Source organism: Amblyomma mixtum, chromosome 3, assembly GCF_055824585.1.
Source record: "Amblyomma mixtum isolate Tamu chromosome 3, ASM5582458v1, whole genome shotgun sequence".
Lineage (NCBI taxonomy): Eukaryota > Metazoa > Arthropoda > Arachnida > Ixodida > Ixodidae > Amblyomma > Amblyomma mixtum.
Genome location: NC_143014.1, coordinates 255,849,167 through 255,868,680, shown reverse-complemented (window position 1 = coordinate 255,868,680; position 19,514 = coordinate 255,849,167). Strand labels below are relative to the sequence as shown.

Below are 19,514 nucleotides of genomic sequence, written 5' to 3'. Positions count from 1 at the left end.
AGCTTTTACAATGCAGAAAAGACGAAAAAAATTTAATTCAGGTATCGCTGCTTTAGCACTTTTCACAAGCAAATTGCGGTGACGCTGAGACAGTGTTTTGCACATGGATCCCTGAGGTCAAGCTACACCACCATCCACCCTGGGGCGGTGGTTGCAGAATCCCTTTCGGTCTTGATCTCAGGAATTTGAACCGAGTGGCAGGAAAATTTTTAAATCCACTTGAGCAGTGAATGCACCTTTTGCTGCTGGACAAACGTCGTCAAAGCAAGATAGTGCCATAGGATTGATTTTTACTCAGACCAGCAATCGTACAAAGTTGTCCTGAGTGTCCCTTTAAGAGAAAAATGCTTGTTGGCATTGATAGCAATACATGGATTCAGCAGTCTTCAGGATCCAAATGGCCATCACTCTTGGCCGCTCTGTAAGTAGCCTTCTAGTGGACTTTGACGAGCACGGCTCATCATAAGCCGACGGTTGTTTTTGGCTTATGATGAGTCCAGCTCATTGTGTGTTTCCTGGCACTCTGTGTCTGGTTTAAGTCTAGTGGGGCTCGTCTAGCGTCATTTATTTTACTTTTGCCAGCAGATGGCGGCGTGGTTACTGAAAAGCTGCTGTCTTTTTTTTTCTTTTTTTTTGCCTGAACTTCGAAACTTGTCACTGCGCACAAGAACATGGCAGAACACAAGAGTGGTGATGCCACGGATTGCAGTGACAGCAATGAAGAGTATTCTGATTATCTTTTGTTCTTCGAGTGAAGAATAAGACTACAGTGATGACTAAGGCCCCTAACTTTCTGCAGCGGAAACTTCGAATTTCGCGAATTGAGAGCAAATAATTCGCAAAATACTGCTGGAGGAGGCCTGTGGGAATATTCGATAATTTAAAATATTTGGTCATGTGGTTTCGGTGCAACATATCTCTTTTGAGGTGACACCATGGCACGCGCGCAACGAAATCCCCAATTTCACGCCGCATGCCTGCGCTCCCACTTGTATGCCAGTGCCGGTCTGCGCATGCTTGCGGCAACAGACACGACGAGCAGGTGGAAGTGCTACGCTCAGATCTGTGCCTGCTGGGTGTCTGTGGCCACACTACCTGCGGTGAACACATGCTGTAACCGGCACGACGGTGTGCATCAGTAGAGAGATTTAGCATAGCACAGTCCGCTTCTACGCACTGATCAGGCCTGACGGAGCAGGCGTGCAAACAGCTGGCCGGTACCTGGTGCCTTGTGGTGTCCTCATGGTGATCTGCGCATGCGCAGTGGCTTGCCGCGGAAGCGAATCGCGATAGCAGCCACAGATGGCGCTACGCTAAATCTCTCTAATCAGAAAACGCACGGCTCCCTTGACTTACGCAGAATGAGTCAGACCTGACTGCAGGTGCTGCAGCCGCTCTTCTGCGCGTGAAATTCGTGAATCAAGCTTGACAGTGCGAGCTTGAGAGGAAGCTAGCCTGAGGCTCATGGAGATGGGTGCCCCTTTCCGACGCCTAACTTGAGGTGGCGCTGTGCGTGTGATGGAGTCGTCACTTAAAAGTAACAGCTGCGCAACGGTGAAATCACCGTGAAGACCAGCAGTGGGGTTCTCATAGATAGGTCTCATAGATAGGAAGTCATACCCCACAATTGCGTAGCCCTGCCGCGGTGGCTCAGTGGTTACGTTGCTCGGCTGCTGACCCGAAAGATGCGGGTTCGATCCCGGCCGCGGCGGCCGGATTTCGATGGAGGCGAAATTCTAGAGGCCCATGTACTGTGCGAAGTCAGTACATGTTAAAGGACCCCAGGTGGTCGAAATTTCCGGAGCCCTTCACTACGGTGTCCCTCATAGTCCGAGTCACTTCGGGACGTTAAATCTGAATAAACCAAACCAAACAGTTGCGTCGGTTCCGCATGTAAGTCGACTCCCCCAATTTCCAATGGCATTTTTGCAGGACGTCTACACAGCTTCAGTGCATTCTATCTTTTTTTCATGTAATGGTGTTGTCTGTTAGAAAAATACATGATTTTGAAAATGCCTGTTGTGCTGTTCAACAACCTTTTGTGTGTTGCAAAAGTGTTCGAAATATTTGGTTCAAATTTATTCGTAGAAAATTGCTATTCTCTTCGATCCAGAAAGCCACTATTTGCTCATGTCTGCGCAGGAACCGTCAATTAGTGCTTCAGAATGGGCCTTGCATTTTAGTTCGAACCAAGGTATGAATATAGTGTGATTTCATTTTGTCTTTTTCTGAGCTTTTCAAGGTAGCTAGAGCGACCTTTGCCACTAGGCTTAAAAGCGGCTAAGAGAAGTCAGCCTTTTAATGACCTTGCGGCAAAGTGCGTGGCATGCAAGTGCAAAGGAGAGGTGCCTATAGATACGGAAAGGAGGGGTTGTGGTTCGTTGAGAAAGAGAAGGCACTGAAAGGAAAAGGAAGGTCTGTAGGGGGTTCAAGGAGATGACTGGAAAGATTCCAAATGAGGCATCTAAGATACCACGAACAAGCTTGAACATATGTAGTAGGGGCTATCACAGGTGATCATGATTGTTCCAGAGCTACCTGGTTATGTCTCATGTAGCAGACAGAAATTGATAAGACTGCATGCTGGAGATTATAACATTGAACATAGACAACAGATGTAACAAAGCTTTGCAGCAGTGTAGAAGAGCCATTACTATTTGAGCCATGTTTTTGTAGAGTGCTACTAATTTGGCCATTACGTAGAAACGTGAAGTTCTTAACCCATGAATACAGTAGCTGACCAATTTTTAGTTGGACTTGCACGAAATTTCAGGCATCATTGAGGCACCGCTTGTGCCTCATAGCAACATGTGCATATTCACTACCAATATTTCAGACTTGATAAAGTCCAAAAATTAAATTTTTTAAAACTAAAATGGATGCCAGCAAGGCTGTGTGTAGTGCAGGAGTTCAATTTTTCAACCTAACATAGATGGAGGTGAGCATTACTGCCATAAGCTGCTTACTCTTTGCCGTAGTGAATGGTCATCTTAAATTCAAATGAGTTAACTGGACAAGTTGGCTTGGCTTGACAATTTTTAATTTTTGTAGCTGTCACTGGAGCTGTCACTGGAGTTATTGGCATACCTTTCGTTCCCATCACATGATCATGATGATAATGGGACAGTGGCAGCACCTGCCGTGGCTCAAATTCCTCCACCACCCATGATGCAGGTGGTGTGGGAAAAAAAATGTTCCACCACATTCGCACGCTAGGGTAGCTGGGCTGTGCACAGAGTCATGCGACGGCTCGGCCAATTTTTATCGGCCAGTATGGCCATGTGGCCAACGAAAGACTGCTCATCATGGCATGGGCTTTTTAACGCAAGAGTGTTAAAGGCCCCGTTCACCAGAAAACCCAGGGGACGGTGTTGGTGGTGTCAGTGTTTTCGGTGTTGTGAGCGAAAAATCACGGGCATGGCTCTGGCACGTGGTCCCCAGAGAGCAACCTGAAAGACAGGTGGGCCACCTTGCAGCGTCATCACAGCCTGTCCATCGGATAGTGAGCAAACTGCCCACCTTGGCAGGTGGAAGTTAAATTAATGATTGGCCACTTGAGAAGAACAGCCTGGGCAACACAAGGCCCAATGCTGGGAGCACCTGCCATCGCAGGGCAGTTGCACATAGTTTAACCGATGCACCACTGCGCCAGGAGCAGTACGAGGACTCCCAGGGATCTATGAACATAAAGCAGAGAATGATCTTCTGTAAACCATGTTTACTTGCATAATTTGCACCCTTTTTGTCCTAAAATTAAGGCTTCACAAAGGAGGTGCACAAATTACGTGGAGATTTCGGTAACACGTCCTAGAAAGCTCTAGAAAGGTGATAACGTGAAATGCATGCAGTATTTCGCTGCATATAAGTCGACCCCGCAATTTGCGCCCCTCGCTGTTAAAAAAAGAAAGTCGACTTTAAATATAGGTTGGTGCATGCTCTCCCCTCCTCTAAGTGCACCTTTGCCCCAGACCAATGTAGTCCCCCCCCCCCCCCCCCCCCCTGTGATAACATGACAGCGTGTGCGCAGCTCAAAGCAATAAACGTGGAACAGTACAGTTGCAGAGCCTGCAGTCCGAAGTAAACGGAGATGCAAGGCAATAGAACAGCGCCCGCGCCTACGGCCCAGCTGAGTCTGGCGTGACGCACGCTTGGGAGGTTACCAAAAGTTTGCTCTCGCAGCTGTTTGAACGAAAAAGCAACCGCTGGGGCAAGCAAGCCGGATAAACGGGGGACAGTTGACTTTTCCTTACCAGAACCGATTTACAAATGAATTAGTCTTTTTTTTTTTGACACCATCCACTCACTTTCACAGCCACACCGATCTTCCCAAGTCTGCCTTGTGCGAACTCGCGTGCAATGGGGTGTGCTTGCGCAGCAGGGAGCGCAGAATATGCGAGCAAAAGTTTGTTTTCAAAAATCCAGGTAAAAAGTTGGGGGTAAGCAAATTATGTGAGTAAGTGCAGTATATGGGAATTACTTAAAGTTGTGCAAGCTGGTCAACCGAGTAGATACGTTGCCAAAAAGGTGCGGGAAAAAACATGAAAAAGCTTTCGTTGAATGCGCAAAGGAAGTCGTCTACGATATCCCATTATAATAATAATAATAAATATTTTATTCACACCAAAGAAACAATACAAGACGCGGACGCGCCAAAGCCTCAATTGGGCTTGTAGGGCGCCATCCGGCAGCAGCAACAACCTCTGTTACCAAATCAATTCTTTGTTTTGTGTGCATTAAAACATATGCACTAGAGCTGTTCAAGCTCGGCAATAGCATCATGTAACTGTCTGCGAGTGTTCAAGTTGAAAACATTATCAGGCATCTCATCATCATATATTGGACAAACTGGGCGCTGCTTGAATGACAGGCTTAGAGAACATAATAGAGACATTAAAGACGGCACAAGAAAGAACTTGCCTGAACACGTGACCACGTGCCAGTGCACTGCCACTTTGGACCGGACAAAGGTTCTTAAACGCTACAAGAACCAGCTTGAACGTGAAATATTTGAAGCGTATGTCATTCATAAACGAGGAGAGAAATGTGTCAGCACTCTTTCCATTAACTTGAAAAGAAAAGAAATCAGATTTCTCGATGGCTGATTGCTATGAAACTTGTAACCTAGTTTTAATGTTTTCATGTTTTTTTATCATGGGGGGAGATATGAGTTCTACATATTACCGTTGCTGCAATAAACTTCTTTCAGTTGACAGTCAGCGCCTGTGTCTGTGTGTTCTCTCTTCTTGGTCCCGTCTACCGCGCTGTTTCTATTCAAATGATGTACCAACTAGCCCGGCTTATTCCTCTCTTGGTATGGGAATTAATTCATTATACTATCGCACCATACCCTTAAGGCAGAGCTTAAGTGTCCCCTTCAATTTTCTGTTTTCTGTGTTGGCAAATACTGGCTTTTTGGCACAAATAAGTATGTCAGTGGCAAAACTTCCCCCAGTCATCTTCCCCGCCATTGCATCACTCGAAAAAACACCCCATGGGGGCCGTGTCTAAAAGGTCCTGTGAAGAAGTGCACTTTTTTTTTTGTCTTGACTTCGCTCAGCTAGCTTAGGGGTGTGGCCCATGCCTTCAGTCACCACATGTATGGATGGATGGATGGATGAATGGTTGTGTAGATAAGGTTGAACCCTTTAAATTGAATGGCGGTTCATTCCACCTAGCCGTGACTCATAATATGTTTTGTACTTAAACTGGAGATGGGAAATGCTCCTCTTCACCTTTAGCGTGGTGAGCCATTCCATGGCCTCCTTCAGAGTGCATACGAAATTTCGCTCTTGCTTTGATTTTAGCCACCAATCTGATAACCTCCATTTGGTTATTTATACCCATTTAAAGCCTATTTTTCCTTCACTGTCCTTGATCCCTAATGCTTTGAATAAATCAGCCTTGTTGCTTTGATCTGTAGGGTGAAGCCCTTTGCACAAAGGTATCAAGTGTTCGTCCATTTCCTCTCTCCACATGCACCACACAGTGTGTCCATCTCGTGGTACTTGGCTCGGTAGTTGTTATTTCGTAATACTCCCATCGTCACTTCGGACAACAAGGAGATTTCTCTACAATTATTGTAGACATTTTCCTTGGCAATTTCCTGCTTGAACATTCTGTATGTTCCCAGTACTGATTTAATTTGCATCTCTGTTTTCCACAGACCCTCTATGTTTCTTTAACCTTTTTCTTATTCAATAATTGTTGGTTTGCCCTTCCCCCCACTTGCCGTCCAAATGTTCGCTTGATACTTTCTAGTTTTTCTTTCTCCTTTTTGGGTAGATATTCCTCTTGTGCATGTAACTGAAAACTTTCTTAGCCCGCTGCTTTACCCCCCTTTTCTCTCAGTCACTCCTTAAATTCCATCTTGCTGCTAGCTTCCCTGCCCTTGAATGATGTCCATATTATGTCAGCTTGCCCCTGATTTGGTGTATTTCCATGTGCTCCCAAAGCAGGCCTACTTGCCTCATGCTGCTTAATTCCTAACCTTGCTCGAACCTCTAATCTCATGCACCAGACCACGTTGCCGAAAGTTAGACTAGGAACCGTTACCCCTTTCAAGATCCCTCTTGCCACTTCGTACCTATTGTAATTTCACAGTGCCTTATTTCATAACAGCTGCATTCCTGCCACTTTATTCGTTGCATAATTTTCATGCTTCGTTAGATACTTGGCACCATTATTTATTCACACTCCAAGGTACTTGTACATATCCACTGCCTCCAGCGTGACCTTCCGTATCTTTTGCTTGACACCCTCATTATCGTTAAAAATCATTAGTACTGATTTTTTGTTACTAAACTTTGGACCTAGTCTATCTTCCTCTGTGCCGCAGATGTCCATCAACCCCTGCAAATCTTCCTTGTTATCAGCCATTACAGTGAAAGCTCGTTAATTCGAACCTCGATGATTTGAATTTTTGGATAATTCAAACTACACTACTTGGTCTGGCCAAGCTCCATAGAGATCTGTGTATAAAAAAGCCCGTTAATTCGAAAGCAAGTCGGTTCACTACGGATGATTCGAACTACGCGCCGCCGCATCTGGGCGGCTTGGCGCACAGCATGTGCCCCCCCCCCCCCCAAAAAAAAGCACCTCTGCATAGTTAGAGGCTGCGCATGTCATAACTCTTTCCTTACCATGGGGAAATGACCATTTTCTGAAGGTTTCAGTGCATTTTTTTTCTGTAAAAACTATTGCATTCAATATTTATTGCAATACCCAAAAACAAAGCCGAATAAAGGTGCTTTTATTCATACAAGTTTAAGCAATCAATTGCGTGTTGCAATAAAAAATTTTTTTTGCTAAAAATGAGATTTTAGGAAAAAATTGAACAAAACTTGCAAAGGCACGCTTATATTTAAAAAGAAGAAATGTTAAAAATTTTCTGAAATATGCAAAATGTTATTACTCTATTGGCCACTAACTGCAGAAAAGAAAATCATTTCTATCTTGCATAGTATTCTTGCTACAAAACAATAACTGGAAACCCTGAAGTTGTGCATCGAAGCGCGGCCGCCTGTGTTTCAGGCTGGTTTCCACCATCACCAATGTGAAAACTCAATCATCTTCAGCGTCTTGCAGCATCTTCAGGCGTGTTGTTGCACAGGTCGTCGATTCAATCACTCGCAGACGAAACAGAGTCCTGAGATTTGCTACATCTTGGAGCGCGTGGTGTGCATGTGGAGGAGCAGGGCAGAATGGTGGGCCTGTTGGTATGGCATGTCAAGGGAGAAAACCAGCCAAAAAAGACGAAAACACAAGAAGAGAACGACACAGGACAACGGCTGGACTAACAACTGAATTTTTCATTGAGTACAGACTGCCAGAAGCGTTGCACGACCAAACATAGAACTGTGTACACAAAGTGCTGGACCGAAGTGATCTACAAGATCCCGCTGACCTGTGGAAAATTTTACATAGGTCAGACGAGGGACTGTGTTAACGAGAGGTTGCGCAAGCACAGAACAAAAGTCGACGCTGGTGAAGATGGTAATCTTGCTTTGCATTGTAGTAGATTTCCCGGCAAATGTTCCCCCCGTTTCGCAGATGTCACCATCCTGGGCTATGGAAGAACACGGAAGGCTCGTGAAATCTTTGAGGCCTTTCAGATTGCCAAACATGGTGATGCTTGCGGGAGTTCACCATCGATAGCGTTGACGACAAAAGAATTTGATTGAGTGATCATGTTTGAGTGTTTGCCTTGGCACATGCGTGGTGATTACCTGGCAGTCTGTACTCAATGAAAAATTCAGTTGTTAGTCCAGCCATTGTCCTGTGTCGTTCTCTTCTTGTGTTTTCATCTTTTTTGGCTGGTTTTCTCCCTTGACATGCCATACCAAGAGGCCCACCATTCTGCCCTGCTCCTCCACATGCACGCCACGCGCTCCAAGACGTAGCAAATCTCAGGACTCTGTTTCGTCTGCGAGTGATTGAATCGACGACCTGTGCAACAACACGCCTGAAGATGCTGCAAGACGCTAAAGATGATTGAGTTTTCACATTGGTGATGGTGGAAACCAGCCTGAAACACAGGCGGCCGCGCTCCGATGCACAACTATAGGGTTTCCAGTTATTGTTTTGTAGCAACAATACTATGCAAGAGAGAAATGATTTTTTTTTTCTGCAGATAGTGGCCAATACAGTAGAAACATTTTGCATATTTCAGAAAATTTTTAACATTTCTTTTTTTTAAATATAAGCATGTCTTTGCAAGTTCTGTTCAATTTTTTTCTAAAATCTCATTTTTAGCAAAAAAAAAATTTTTTTTTGCATTCGCATTGACAACGTTATGCCATTTAAGGAAAAAAAGTGCTCATAATTGGCTCCCTGGGTCAGTGGATGCCTGAATCGCGCTTATAGGTACATGGGGTGATGAGAGAGAAATGTGGGCTGCAGGCATTCACAACGTTGTGTCAGAAACGCGCCGCTGAAGCCATAGGCCTTCGGCGTTCAGGGTGTTCATTGGCGCTGGCGTTGCGGACGTTTTGCACTGCGATCATTTTAAGGAAAGGAAGTCTGCACAACTGGCTCCCTGGGTCAGCGGACGCCTGAATCGCGCTTATAGGTACGTGGGGTGATAGAGAGAAATGTAGGCTGCATGCATTAGAGCTGACAACTACAAGCGAACTCTCACAATCAACCATTAGCTGCCACCTGCCAGGGTGGCAGGGTGGGTGGCGACTTTATTGTACATGTAAAGACAAACAGGAATTTCTTACCACTTTTGCGGGAGAACATCCCGTTCCTCTCACTCATAACACCTCCGACAGCTGTGAAAACCTCGCAAAATACTTCCATAGACCTCGTTTTTAAGAACCAGGCATTGGTGCAGCAAGTCTAGCATATATCTATCTAGTTCTCTGACCACAAAGCTTCCTTGATGACAATCAAGAACTGTTAGTGGAGTGTTTCTTGAAGAAGGAATATGTGTGAAAAATAACAAGTCTGCAATTGTACATACGTGTCTTGCTCGAATTCTTTGCCTCAATGTATCGAAAAGCTGAAACAGCTGATGAGCTGTGCTCAAATTTCGCATTAGGAAGTAACGTAATCATTGGCAATTTTTTTCTTTGCGAGTATCGTCGATCCTTCCACCCATCAGTCGCCAACGGAAGCACGCAGTCGGTCGCAATCATGATGCAGCAAGCGCTGCAAAAGGCGCTTGCTGCTATCGCGCGTTCCAATGATTGAGTGGCAGTAGACGCCGTCCGCCCCAATCGCCCATGGCACGATAAGGTGAACGTATACTGAAAACGAGGCTTCCACAACCGGACAAGTGCGGGCACTCTGCCAAGTTTGCTTTCCCCCTTGCTAGAGCTAACATGATATTATCGCTGCGCAGCATCTTGGCGCACTGCCATGAAATGCATTGTGGACTGTGACGGTGCGAAACAAAGGGAAGTGTTAATGACTGACGCTTTTTTTTTTAAATTCTTTGGCAAAAATCGGGGGTGGGTGGGTTCGTTATGCAAGTGGGTTCGTTATACGCGAGTAAATACGGTACATATACCTTGATGCAAATGGTTCTTGGCAGTTTTTTCGAAGCCATTCGATAATTCGAACTTTTTTCCCGATTTCGTAATGTTAGAATTAACGAGCTTTTACTCTAGTAATACAGTCGAGCCCACTTATAACGACTGCAGTTATAACGAACGCTCGGTTATTACAGATGAGGGTGGTGCTACTGTCATACTGTCAGAATATGTATTCGTGCAGTGGCACTGTGTCTCAGATACAGCAAACAACTGCGGCCGCTCCACTCAGTTATAACGAATGAGGAGGTCCTGTAACCTCACCCCTGCAGACGAAAAACTTGCACTTTCCAGAAGCGAGCGCAGATCAGAAAGTGCCTTCCACAACCCCTGACACCTGTCTGTCCTCATACCAAAAAGAACGTGCCTGCCTCCTCTCCCATAAAAAAAAAACTAAAAAAGGGTGCATTCAATATAGATAACCTCTGGTTAAGCGTGAGGAGACAGGCTGCAAGGTTGCGTTATAAGTGCTTGCCTGCCGGCTGAGCAAAGCATCTAAAGTTGAAGGAGAGTGGTTGGCTCCAGGGAGGGACCGCATTGAAAACGAAACTACTGCTAAAGATCACTGATTATCCAATGGCATCAACTTGAGAAGCTTAGATACCAGTTACGTGTTGTGCCTTGCTGAACCAGCAAGTCACATGGAATGCATCGCCTGCTAAATGAACTCGCAACCTTCTGCTCGCTAACAGTGCAGTTGATACATTCTCCATGAAAGTGCGCTGTGCTATCTTCGTCACTGCATTCTCACAACTTGTCAAGGATTAGAGGTTGAAAATTTGCTTCGTCGCTTGAGTGCAAGCGCTGCAATACCGCATAGTGTGACGGTGGACTGTTTATCAAGTTGCACTTGGAGTGCGAAAATACTCTCGACGCCACAACGAAGACAGCCATTCTTAATGAACTTGCCTACGGTAAAAAGAACTTATTGCTGCTCAAGGCAACATGCCAGAACCAGCCACTGGACACAGGCATCATTCGCACTCCCAAGGTATCCTATCAAAGGTGCGTCATCCAGGGCATGCTAGGTGCAATCAGCCAACCAGATGCCGGTGTCCTGATTTGGATCTCTTTGTTCGCCGTAGTGTGAATGATTAAGGCCGTATGGGTAGAATTTAGTGCGGACTGCCGCACGAATTTCTTCCTAAGAAGGTGTTTATGGGGCCTAGAATGATGGAGGAGGCTTTCGAACACCATGTGCCATTGGTAGCTGGACCTGAATTCGCCTCAGATGACCTCGTTGGTGCGAATGATGACCCCACATCGAAGGGATAAGCGCTGATTGTGCATGAAATATGAGCTCTCCATGACTGACAGGAATATCATCCAGATGATCACAGAGAAGGGTGACCTTCCACCGGTCGCCATCAAAGCTTTAAATGCGATTAGCAATACGTGGCCATGAAGCAGCTTGACGGCAGGAGGCTTGTGGTGAGGCACACATGAGTGCGTTGTAGAGCGAGGAAAGTGTCTTGGTAGGGCGTGATTTGAAGAAGGAAAGGCACATAACGCAATTCTTAAAGAAATAAATGTTATTTTTGACTCTTTTTGCATACGTGGCTATAATATGGGAAGTCCATTTACTACGAACTTCGCATACAACGAACACAACCCGCACAACCGTCAAGTTCATTATAAGTTGGCTCGACTGTACATCATCCGTGTAGACCAGTCCTGATGATGACTGTTTAATCCTTCCTCCTTGCTTGAGAAAAGAAAGGTTGAAGCCAAGTCTGCTGCTCTCCTGTTTGGTCTTTAATCCTTGTAGATACAGCATGAACAACAAATGTGACAGAGGACATCCCTGCCTACACTCCGCTGTATCTATATACGCTGTGATACATCTTTTCCCCATTTTGTAAGCACCTTGTTACTTTTATAGGTATCCTTTAAAAGATTAGTTTTTCCATCTTCCACATCTAATGTGCCCCGTGTGTCCCACAAATCGTCTTGAATTGCTGTGTTATGGGCTCCCTTGATATCCGGAAAGGCTTGCCATAGGGGCCTGTGTTCCTTTTGTCCTAGAACAGATTGTCCTCTAACCTCTTGTTTCCGGAACTCATTTTGTAGCTACCCTAGCACCCTCGCGTTCTCCACCCATGCCTGCAGTCAGTCCTTTGTATCTGCATCACCATCCTGTAAACCACTGACATCACTCTTTTGGGACAGTGGTTGTTTATGTTAGCTTTGTCCCCTTTTCCCTTATATATTATGCTCATCCTGCTTAGTCTCCATTTAAGGGGGGGCCTTGCCATGTATTATCATTTTTCTCGCTACCTCTCTTAATGTTTGCTTAGATTTTGGGTCCACTTGCTTTATTAACGTATAATTGGAATACCATAAGGGCCCGTCGACATGCTACTAGGAACCCTTTTCTCTGCCCTTTTCCACTCTCTTTCACCAAGTGAAACCATGCTTGAAATTGGGCTTGTTTTTGCTGCTGATTTTCTTGCTGTCTTATTTTTGGATGGAGCTATGGAAAAAGTGGCTAGCAACTGTCCAAAACCAAATTGACTGGGAAAACACAATGTAGGCGATAAATTTTCAAAAAATAGTCTGCAGTTTCTTTTTGCACTGGTGGCTTGGGGAGAAGGTTATCAAAATGCTCTCCGCAAAATGCAAGCATGGCATACAGTGTGTAGAACGATTTTTTTTTTAGTTTAGTGTGCTTAGGTTATTGTGGGGTGTTGACCAGACTTGCGAGCATTCAGAACACAGCCTGAAACTGAGATTCGGTGTTTTAGGATGGGTTACATGTTCTGCATCTTTGAATGGGCCAGGAGTGTAAATTTCTGTGATTTCTCAGAAAGTTCCACCTTTTCTGTTTTTCTGGAATGTTTGAAAATTTTTTACGTTTTGTAGCATTCAGCATATAAAAGCTGCATTTGTGCTCCTTTTCTGTGCTGTTTTCTTTTTTGTAAAGCAAGCAAACTGTCTCTGACGGGGGCACCTTAGGCAAGAACCCTTTGGGTCTGTAGCACTTCATGTTCAGTCTGAATGGAGCAGGCAATGAACTGTGTTGTTTGGCAGTCAGTACGGATCCTGCGGCTGTCGGAAGACAGCGCGTTAGGAGGACTGAAGGCGAAGAAGGGTGACAGTTCTGTGGCGTCGGGTGAGACTTTGGCAGTCTTGGAAAACCAAACACAGGAGATAGGAAGGAGCAGTGCTCAGAAGAAACCAGCAAAGAGGCAGCAGCAAGGACCACAGCAGTGTGTCATTGACACAAGGTGGCAGCCATGAGAAAAAAGCAGCTTGATGACAGGCCAGGCAATCAATGGCACATACAAACAAAATGGCAGCTGCAAGCTCAGTGCCAGTGGCAGTGACATCACAGGATTGACCTTAAGTTTGCATCAAAGAGTGGGCCCCTTCTATTTCACTTGTGTAAGTCTGAACAGACAGATGAGAAGAACAAGGGCAATGAGTCAGACAGGTGACAGTGTTACTGCTGGTGGAGGTAGTTCAGCCATACCAGATACATTGGAGGTCGAGCAGAGAGCTGATAAATTGCTAACTGAACTGCAACTGATTCAGGAGTGGTGTTGGCTGGCTGAATTACAGATTAAGCTCACGAGGTTTAATCAGCAAAGAAGCGTATGACAAAGCTTCAGTGTTGAGCAGTTGCAGTGAGCGCTGCGCTATTGTTTCTCAAGATTGCTTGCGGCAACACTTTCAAAGCTCCTCACTGCCGCCGAGGTGCCATTCTGATTTAAGGCGGAGGAGGGTACGTTGGAAGCATCTGAAATTCTAAAAGGACAGTGAAAGCAAATTGTTCTTGCACTTGTAGTGCAGGAACTCCAACCTTTGTCAATGCTTCGGATGCCATCTCAGCGCAGAAATTATGAGAAAGGGAAACAAGCAGTACTAGAGAAATTGAAACTCGTTGTGAAAGAACTCGGCAGGTTTCAGGGAGCAAAAAAAAAAGGAAACTGATGAGTACAGGCCGTACATAATGTGACTCCACACTGTGCTTTGTCATCAACGTATGTGGTGTTAGCACTTTTGAGGAGGTGCTAGAACCAGTGGTGGAACAGCTTACTGGAGGGGACTCCAAAGGTCAGTGTTTCAGAAAGGAGACGAAATGCAAAAAGCAGCTGCATTGGCCAGACTTCTACAAAGCTTGGAGGATGTGAAAAAGGAAAGCAGTATGGGTGAGAATTGAGTGCGAAAGGACTCACACCCCAAGTTCAGGTACAAGGCGGCATGTGAAGCAGCTACCCGGATACATCCCATACATATGGCAAGCACCAGAGACAACGCCACAGTTCAGTGGTTGCTTCTCTTGCAAAGCTGTGCTACACCACAAAGCACATGTCCAAACTCTGCAGAGCGGAATGCATATGCATATGCAGTGGTTATGAAGTATACCAGGTAAAACAACATAGTGACATGTCCTTGCTAGAAGTATGGAGTGATGCTAAGTCACAAAAAAGAATTTATCTTGGAGATCAGTTCCTTTACCTCAGGACCGCACGGTAACATGGTTAGTGCTCCTGGAATGCTGCCGTGAGAAAGTTCTGTGGCTGGCACACAAATCAACTTGTTGCGTGTGCATTTCAGAGCCCGGAAGACTAAGGCTAGGATTAAGCTCAGGTTTTGTTGGCCAGCCATGAAAAATAATCACGTACTAATCACAAAGAGGCCATTCTTACTGAAGACGGAGCTGCTCTCTCCAGCCGATTTCGCAAGCAAAATGCATGCTTTGGCACTGATCTATGGGCGTGTATCCCAGAGGATACACTGCACCATCATTCTCTTCAAAACGGTGGCAACCCCTCTTTTTCGGCAGGGCATCATGAGTTTGAATCGACTGGCAGGAAGGTTCTTAAATTCAATTTTCTCAACAATAAATGCATCCTTTGCTGCCAGACAGCCCTGAACACAGCTAGAAAGAGCCAGAGAATAAATTTTTACTGAGAACGGTAATCAGATGGAGTGGTCCTCGGTGCTCCTTTAGCATGCGCTGACATTGTACAGCACACGGGGGTGCCGTCTTGTGTTTTGATTCTATCGAAACGCAGCTGCGGTGGGTCTTCCATGTTATGGACATATAGGTAAGTTTCCCATAATATGAAGCGGTAGCCTCTCTTGAGATGCTTCGTGGAAGGCAACATACTGGCGTGAGCATACTCAAGGATAGGCACACAGATGAGGCTGTGTGTCGAGCGCATCAAGGAGCTGAAAGACCGGATATAACGGGTGGCTGAGGTAACAGAAGGAGTCAGCTCTAGGCAGCAGAACACGTGCACTGTGCAGATCAGCAAATGAGTTGCAGCAAAAGGCGTCTAGAGAAGTGAGGCTTTCTTAGTTACATTCTAGTTACTAGCACCTGGCCAAGATGTCCTTGAAATGGAAAGGACTAGACAGCATAGTTGAAAAGTGCTGTGGTCATTCGTACCTCCTGTTAAATAAAACACCTGTATTTTACTTACCACTGTGGCTTAGCCACTATGGTGTCCACCTGCTGAGCCCAAGTTAGCAGGATCGAATCTCAGTTGCTGCAGTTGCATTTCAAAGGAGTTCAATTGCAAAAATGCCCATGTGCTGTGCAATGCCAATGCACGTTAAAGGACCCCAGGTGTTCAAAATTAATTCAGAGCCTTCCACTACGGTGTCTGTTATAGTGTTGCATGGTGGCCAGCCGAAGAATGAGGCGCGATGAACAATGAACGAGAGATGATTTAATGGCCAATGGCCTAGCGCAAGCGCTCCGTCCCGTGCCACTGCCAGCTTCGTCTTCGTCACACTACCCAGGGCCACCAAGCGATCGTCGCGATCGTTGACAGAGACGCGCAAAATGGTGATGGTCTTGAGAGGAGGGTTGTACAGTAAGTAGAAAAGGGTGCGGCGCTGGCCGCCACGATAAGAAAGATGAGAGAATGAGTCCCGGTCCATGAAGCTTCCAGGCCACAGGTTACCAGGAGCAGACGGCCGAGGCCCCAGGACGTGCCGAACGGCAGGGGCAGGGGAATGGTGTCTTCACGTGTGTGCAGCATCTTGGGTCGGTAGGCCAGGTCGGTCATGGCGTCTGGCCTAGTTCGTCTTGTTGGGTGGTCAGGGTGGGGGGAGCAACGGTGAGGTCGGGATGTCGATGGGCTGAAGCTGGTCACTAGGCGGAAGGGGGGGGGGTTTCCGGCGCTGACATTGATTGCAAGCGAGAGTTACGGGGATTGTCACCCCGTACCTCCACCAAATGTTACTTGGCGGCCAGCCGAAGAATGAGGCATGATGAGCGATCAACAAGAGATGATTTAATGGCCGCTGGCCTGGCGTGAGCAATTCGTCCCATGCCACTGCCAGCTTCGTCTTCGTCACAGTAGCCTTTGTGCAGCCTTGGGATATTCATTTGCGTATAACGTACATCACTAGTACCGTATAATCTCGTGAACCCCCCATTTTGTACTAGGTAATTGAGAAAAAAAAATACGGTTATGCATCTTTTTTTCTTAATTCCTATATAGGCTGCACCTTCAAAATTCACACCTGAATTTAAAAACAAAGTGCAGCCCTTACACAAGTTTATATGGTATGCATCCACTGTGATGTGTCCCACCTGGCCACTATGCATGCAGGACTGGCACCCAGCTGGTCCGGTGTAAGTCAACGCTAATGCGTCTCTGCAGTGTGAAAAATTTTTAGTATACTTTCTATGATGCTCTGCCTTCTACGCAATGCTTCATGTCGGCACTCCAAGCTGCATGAGCTGGGGGCTAAAGCCTGCAAGCGGCCGACAGCAGCACGCAGCGAGAGAAGCAACCTTGAAAATCTGGTTGCTTTCATGGGAACTATGGAGAATTATCTGGCTCCATAGATTGGAAATGGCAAAAATAATGGAGAAAGCTAATGGACACAGTGTGGTACATTAGAAGTTATTTTACTGAGCTGTGGGCTGTGTTGCCCTCTTGATTTTTTTTTTTAGAGGGGGGCAAGTTTTATGTAAGTACTGTGGCTAAGTGCTCGTTTCTTTTCAGAGTCTTCCAGTGCTGGCAAAGTGAGCTCATCACCACAGGTCTGGTACCAGTTCAAGGAAGGCTTCAGCAACGCCGTGCGAAGAACAGTACGCATCAAGGATCTGCTGTAGTCTTCATATGGTCATTTTTCTACAAGCAAGCATCTGTGAACGTTCGTGTAGCCTTTCAAGTTTGGTCATATGTGCGTTCCTAGGTGAAAGAAAGCACTGTTTGTAATTAAAAATAGATTTGGGACGTATGGCCTACTATGCCTTTTTAAGGTTTCTTCAATTTTTGGACTGACAGCTGTATCTAAGTGATGGCCTCGAAAATAGGACTTTCACATGCCTATTTAATAGTTGCATGTACATTTGTTTGTTTTGAAACAAGTCATCATTCTTTGTTGTCATTCACTCCTTGTGGTAGATACAACATATTTATGTACTGTCTACTGTCGATAGTAGATTTTCTGGGTGATAAACTCTGACACTACTGCTGCAGTATGCATCAAGGTGACGCATCTTAGCTCAGTTGGGTTGCAAGGAACATTTATTCGCATTAGACAACGCCATCTGGCACTTTTAGCGCATAAAGTATAGCACTATACCACCCTTTGTTAAAGCACATCTAAAGAGCCTATGAAATGGTTTTGAAAGTGGCTATCAAATTCATGCATTATGTCGAGTAAATGCCATTGAGTGTGCATGCCTCATAAAAGTCCTCAAAAGAGAGCTGATAATTTGCAGATAACCTTTAAAAATTCCCATTCCTGCACCTCATGGTGACCATGAGTGCCAGTCTTGGCATGAATCTTGCCGTGTGATGACATGACGTCAGTTGTGAGGGGGCTGTAATTGGCTCACCAAAAACCACAAGAACGAGCAGACGAAGGAGGTGAGGACTGTGCCAACTGGAGATGATGTCATATCACTCCCTGCCAGTCTGCCTTCTATTCTAAAGCCCGGAAGAGTGAGTGCCCCCTCCCCCCCCCCCCCCCCCCCCCCAAAAAAGAAGTCACGCCATGGGGGTGTAACAGGTCTCAGCCTGTATTCTTAATTTTCTTCTGGCTCCCTTTGTTGTATGAGTTGAGAGAAAAAAAGGAAGATGATGGTTTTAACCTCCGATATCTCTGGTACTACATAAGCTGGATCGAAAAGTTTTGTGGGAGAATGATGGATTTTTCCAATATCAATCAGTCGTTTACTTCTCTTACCCTTAGTGCAGACCGTTACAGGGATCCTTCAAGACCAATTTTCTCGACAACCTCTACACATTGCTAATCCGAGTTTGTTTCATTTGATTGCATTTTGTATTTTAACAACTGGAATTATTATTTTTTAGCAAGTATTCACAGCTTTGTCATTTATTCCCTAAAACAATAATTTTTAGTTGTCTTTTGTAGGATAAAACTCCTTTAACGGAAGCAATTGTATAAATGTGTGCCATTCTGGCTCTGTAGATTTACAGCTCATTGTATTTAAAGCTGGTAAAAGAATCAGTCTTCTGTCTTTTCATATATTTTTTTTAATAATGGGTCAAATGTAGCAAAAATCACATTGAGATATTAAAGTTCTAAAAAAGAAAAACATGTTGACTTGAATTTTTTACCAAAAACATTGTGCACTTAAACATATCCAAGTAGCCACCAGCCATGTGGCTACTAATTCGATTAAATGACTCTGAAATATTATATTTTAGCAAGTTAGCGATAGTGGCGACATTTTAGAAGGACCTTTCGCCTCCATGTAAAGCAGATCGCGTTTAACGTTCCCAGAACGCTATACTAAAACTATCTTTGCGGATAAGTTGCTTGCTAACGTAATTTCCCTTAGGTCCACTATCACGCTAACGCTATACTAAAACTCTATTAAAAGCTTTGGATACACAGAAAAATTTGTTTCGCAGCCATTCATGCAATACGGCAGATTGTAAGGTGCATCGACTGGACACGCACACACATGCTTACATGAAAAAAAGGCCATTACTACGGTGTTTGGACCTCTGCACTACCTTTCTCTGGTGTTCTGCACTCAGAATACAAGGGGCAGAACATCCGGCAGAGGCACTCGGGATTTTGTTCTCATCGATGTCCTTATGAACGGGACAGTAATATGTGTCCCAATGATCTCCGTATATTTTCGCTCTGTCCACTATCCGAACAACAAGTTTTCATATTAACGAGGTGCAAATACATGCCTGGTCCATGGAGAAGTCCATATTGATTGGCAAGGGCGTCCGCAGAACTTTTTCCAGGGGGAGGCACCGGATCTCCGGGGATGTGGGAGGCGGTAGGTTAACACCAAAAAGTAACTCTTTGTGGTCCAAACTGTGCACATGAAACAAAAATTAGAAGCAGCGAATTAGTGCTAGGCTTAGAGAACATACATTAGAATTTATTAATGAACCAAGAATTTAACTCAATAAGCAAAATCTGATAAATTAATATCACCTAAGCGTGCTAATCAAGCTGTGTAGTTGTTTTCTACTAGTGCATATAATATCCATAATTCCAGGGTGGTAGCGGCAACCG

At 45.2% G+C, this 19,514-nt stretch overlaps 1 protein-coding gene across 2 annotated transcripts in view; it reads left to right on the top strand.

Moving 5' to 3' along the window:
- cutlet (chromosome transmission fidelity protein 18 homolog) overlaps positions 1–17,983 on the top strand; it is an 88,623-nt gene extending 70,640 nt beyond the window's left edge. For both annotated transcript variants that reach the window (XM_089583320.1, XM_089583321.1), the window contains exon 22: positions 17,006–17,983. In XM_089583320.1, coding sequence (XP_089439446.1) covers positions 17,006–17,115 — 110 coding nt within the window. In that variant the 3' untranslated portion in view covers positions 17,116–17,983. The remainder of the gene's footprint in view (positions 1–17,005) is intronic.
- The last annotated feature ends 1,531 nt before the right edge of the window (positions 17,984–19,514 follow it).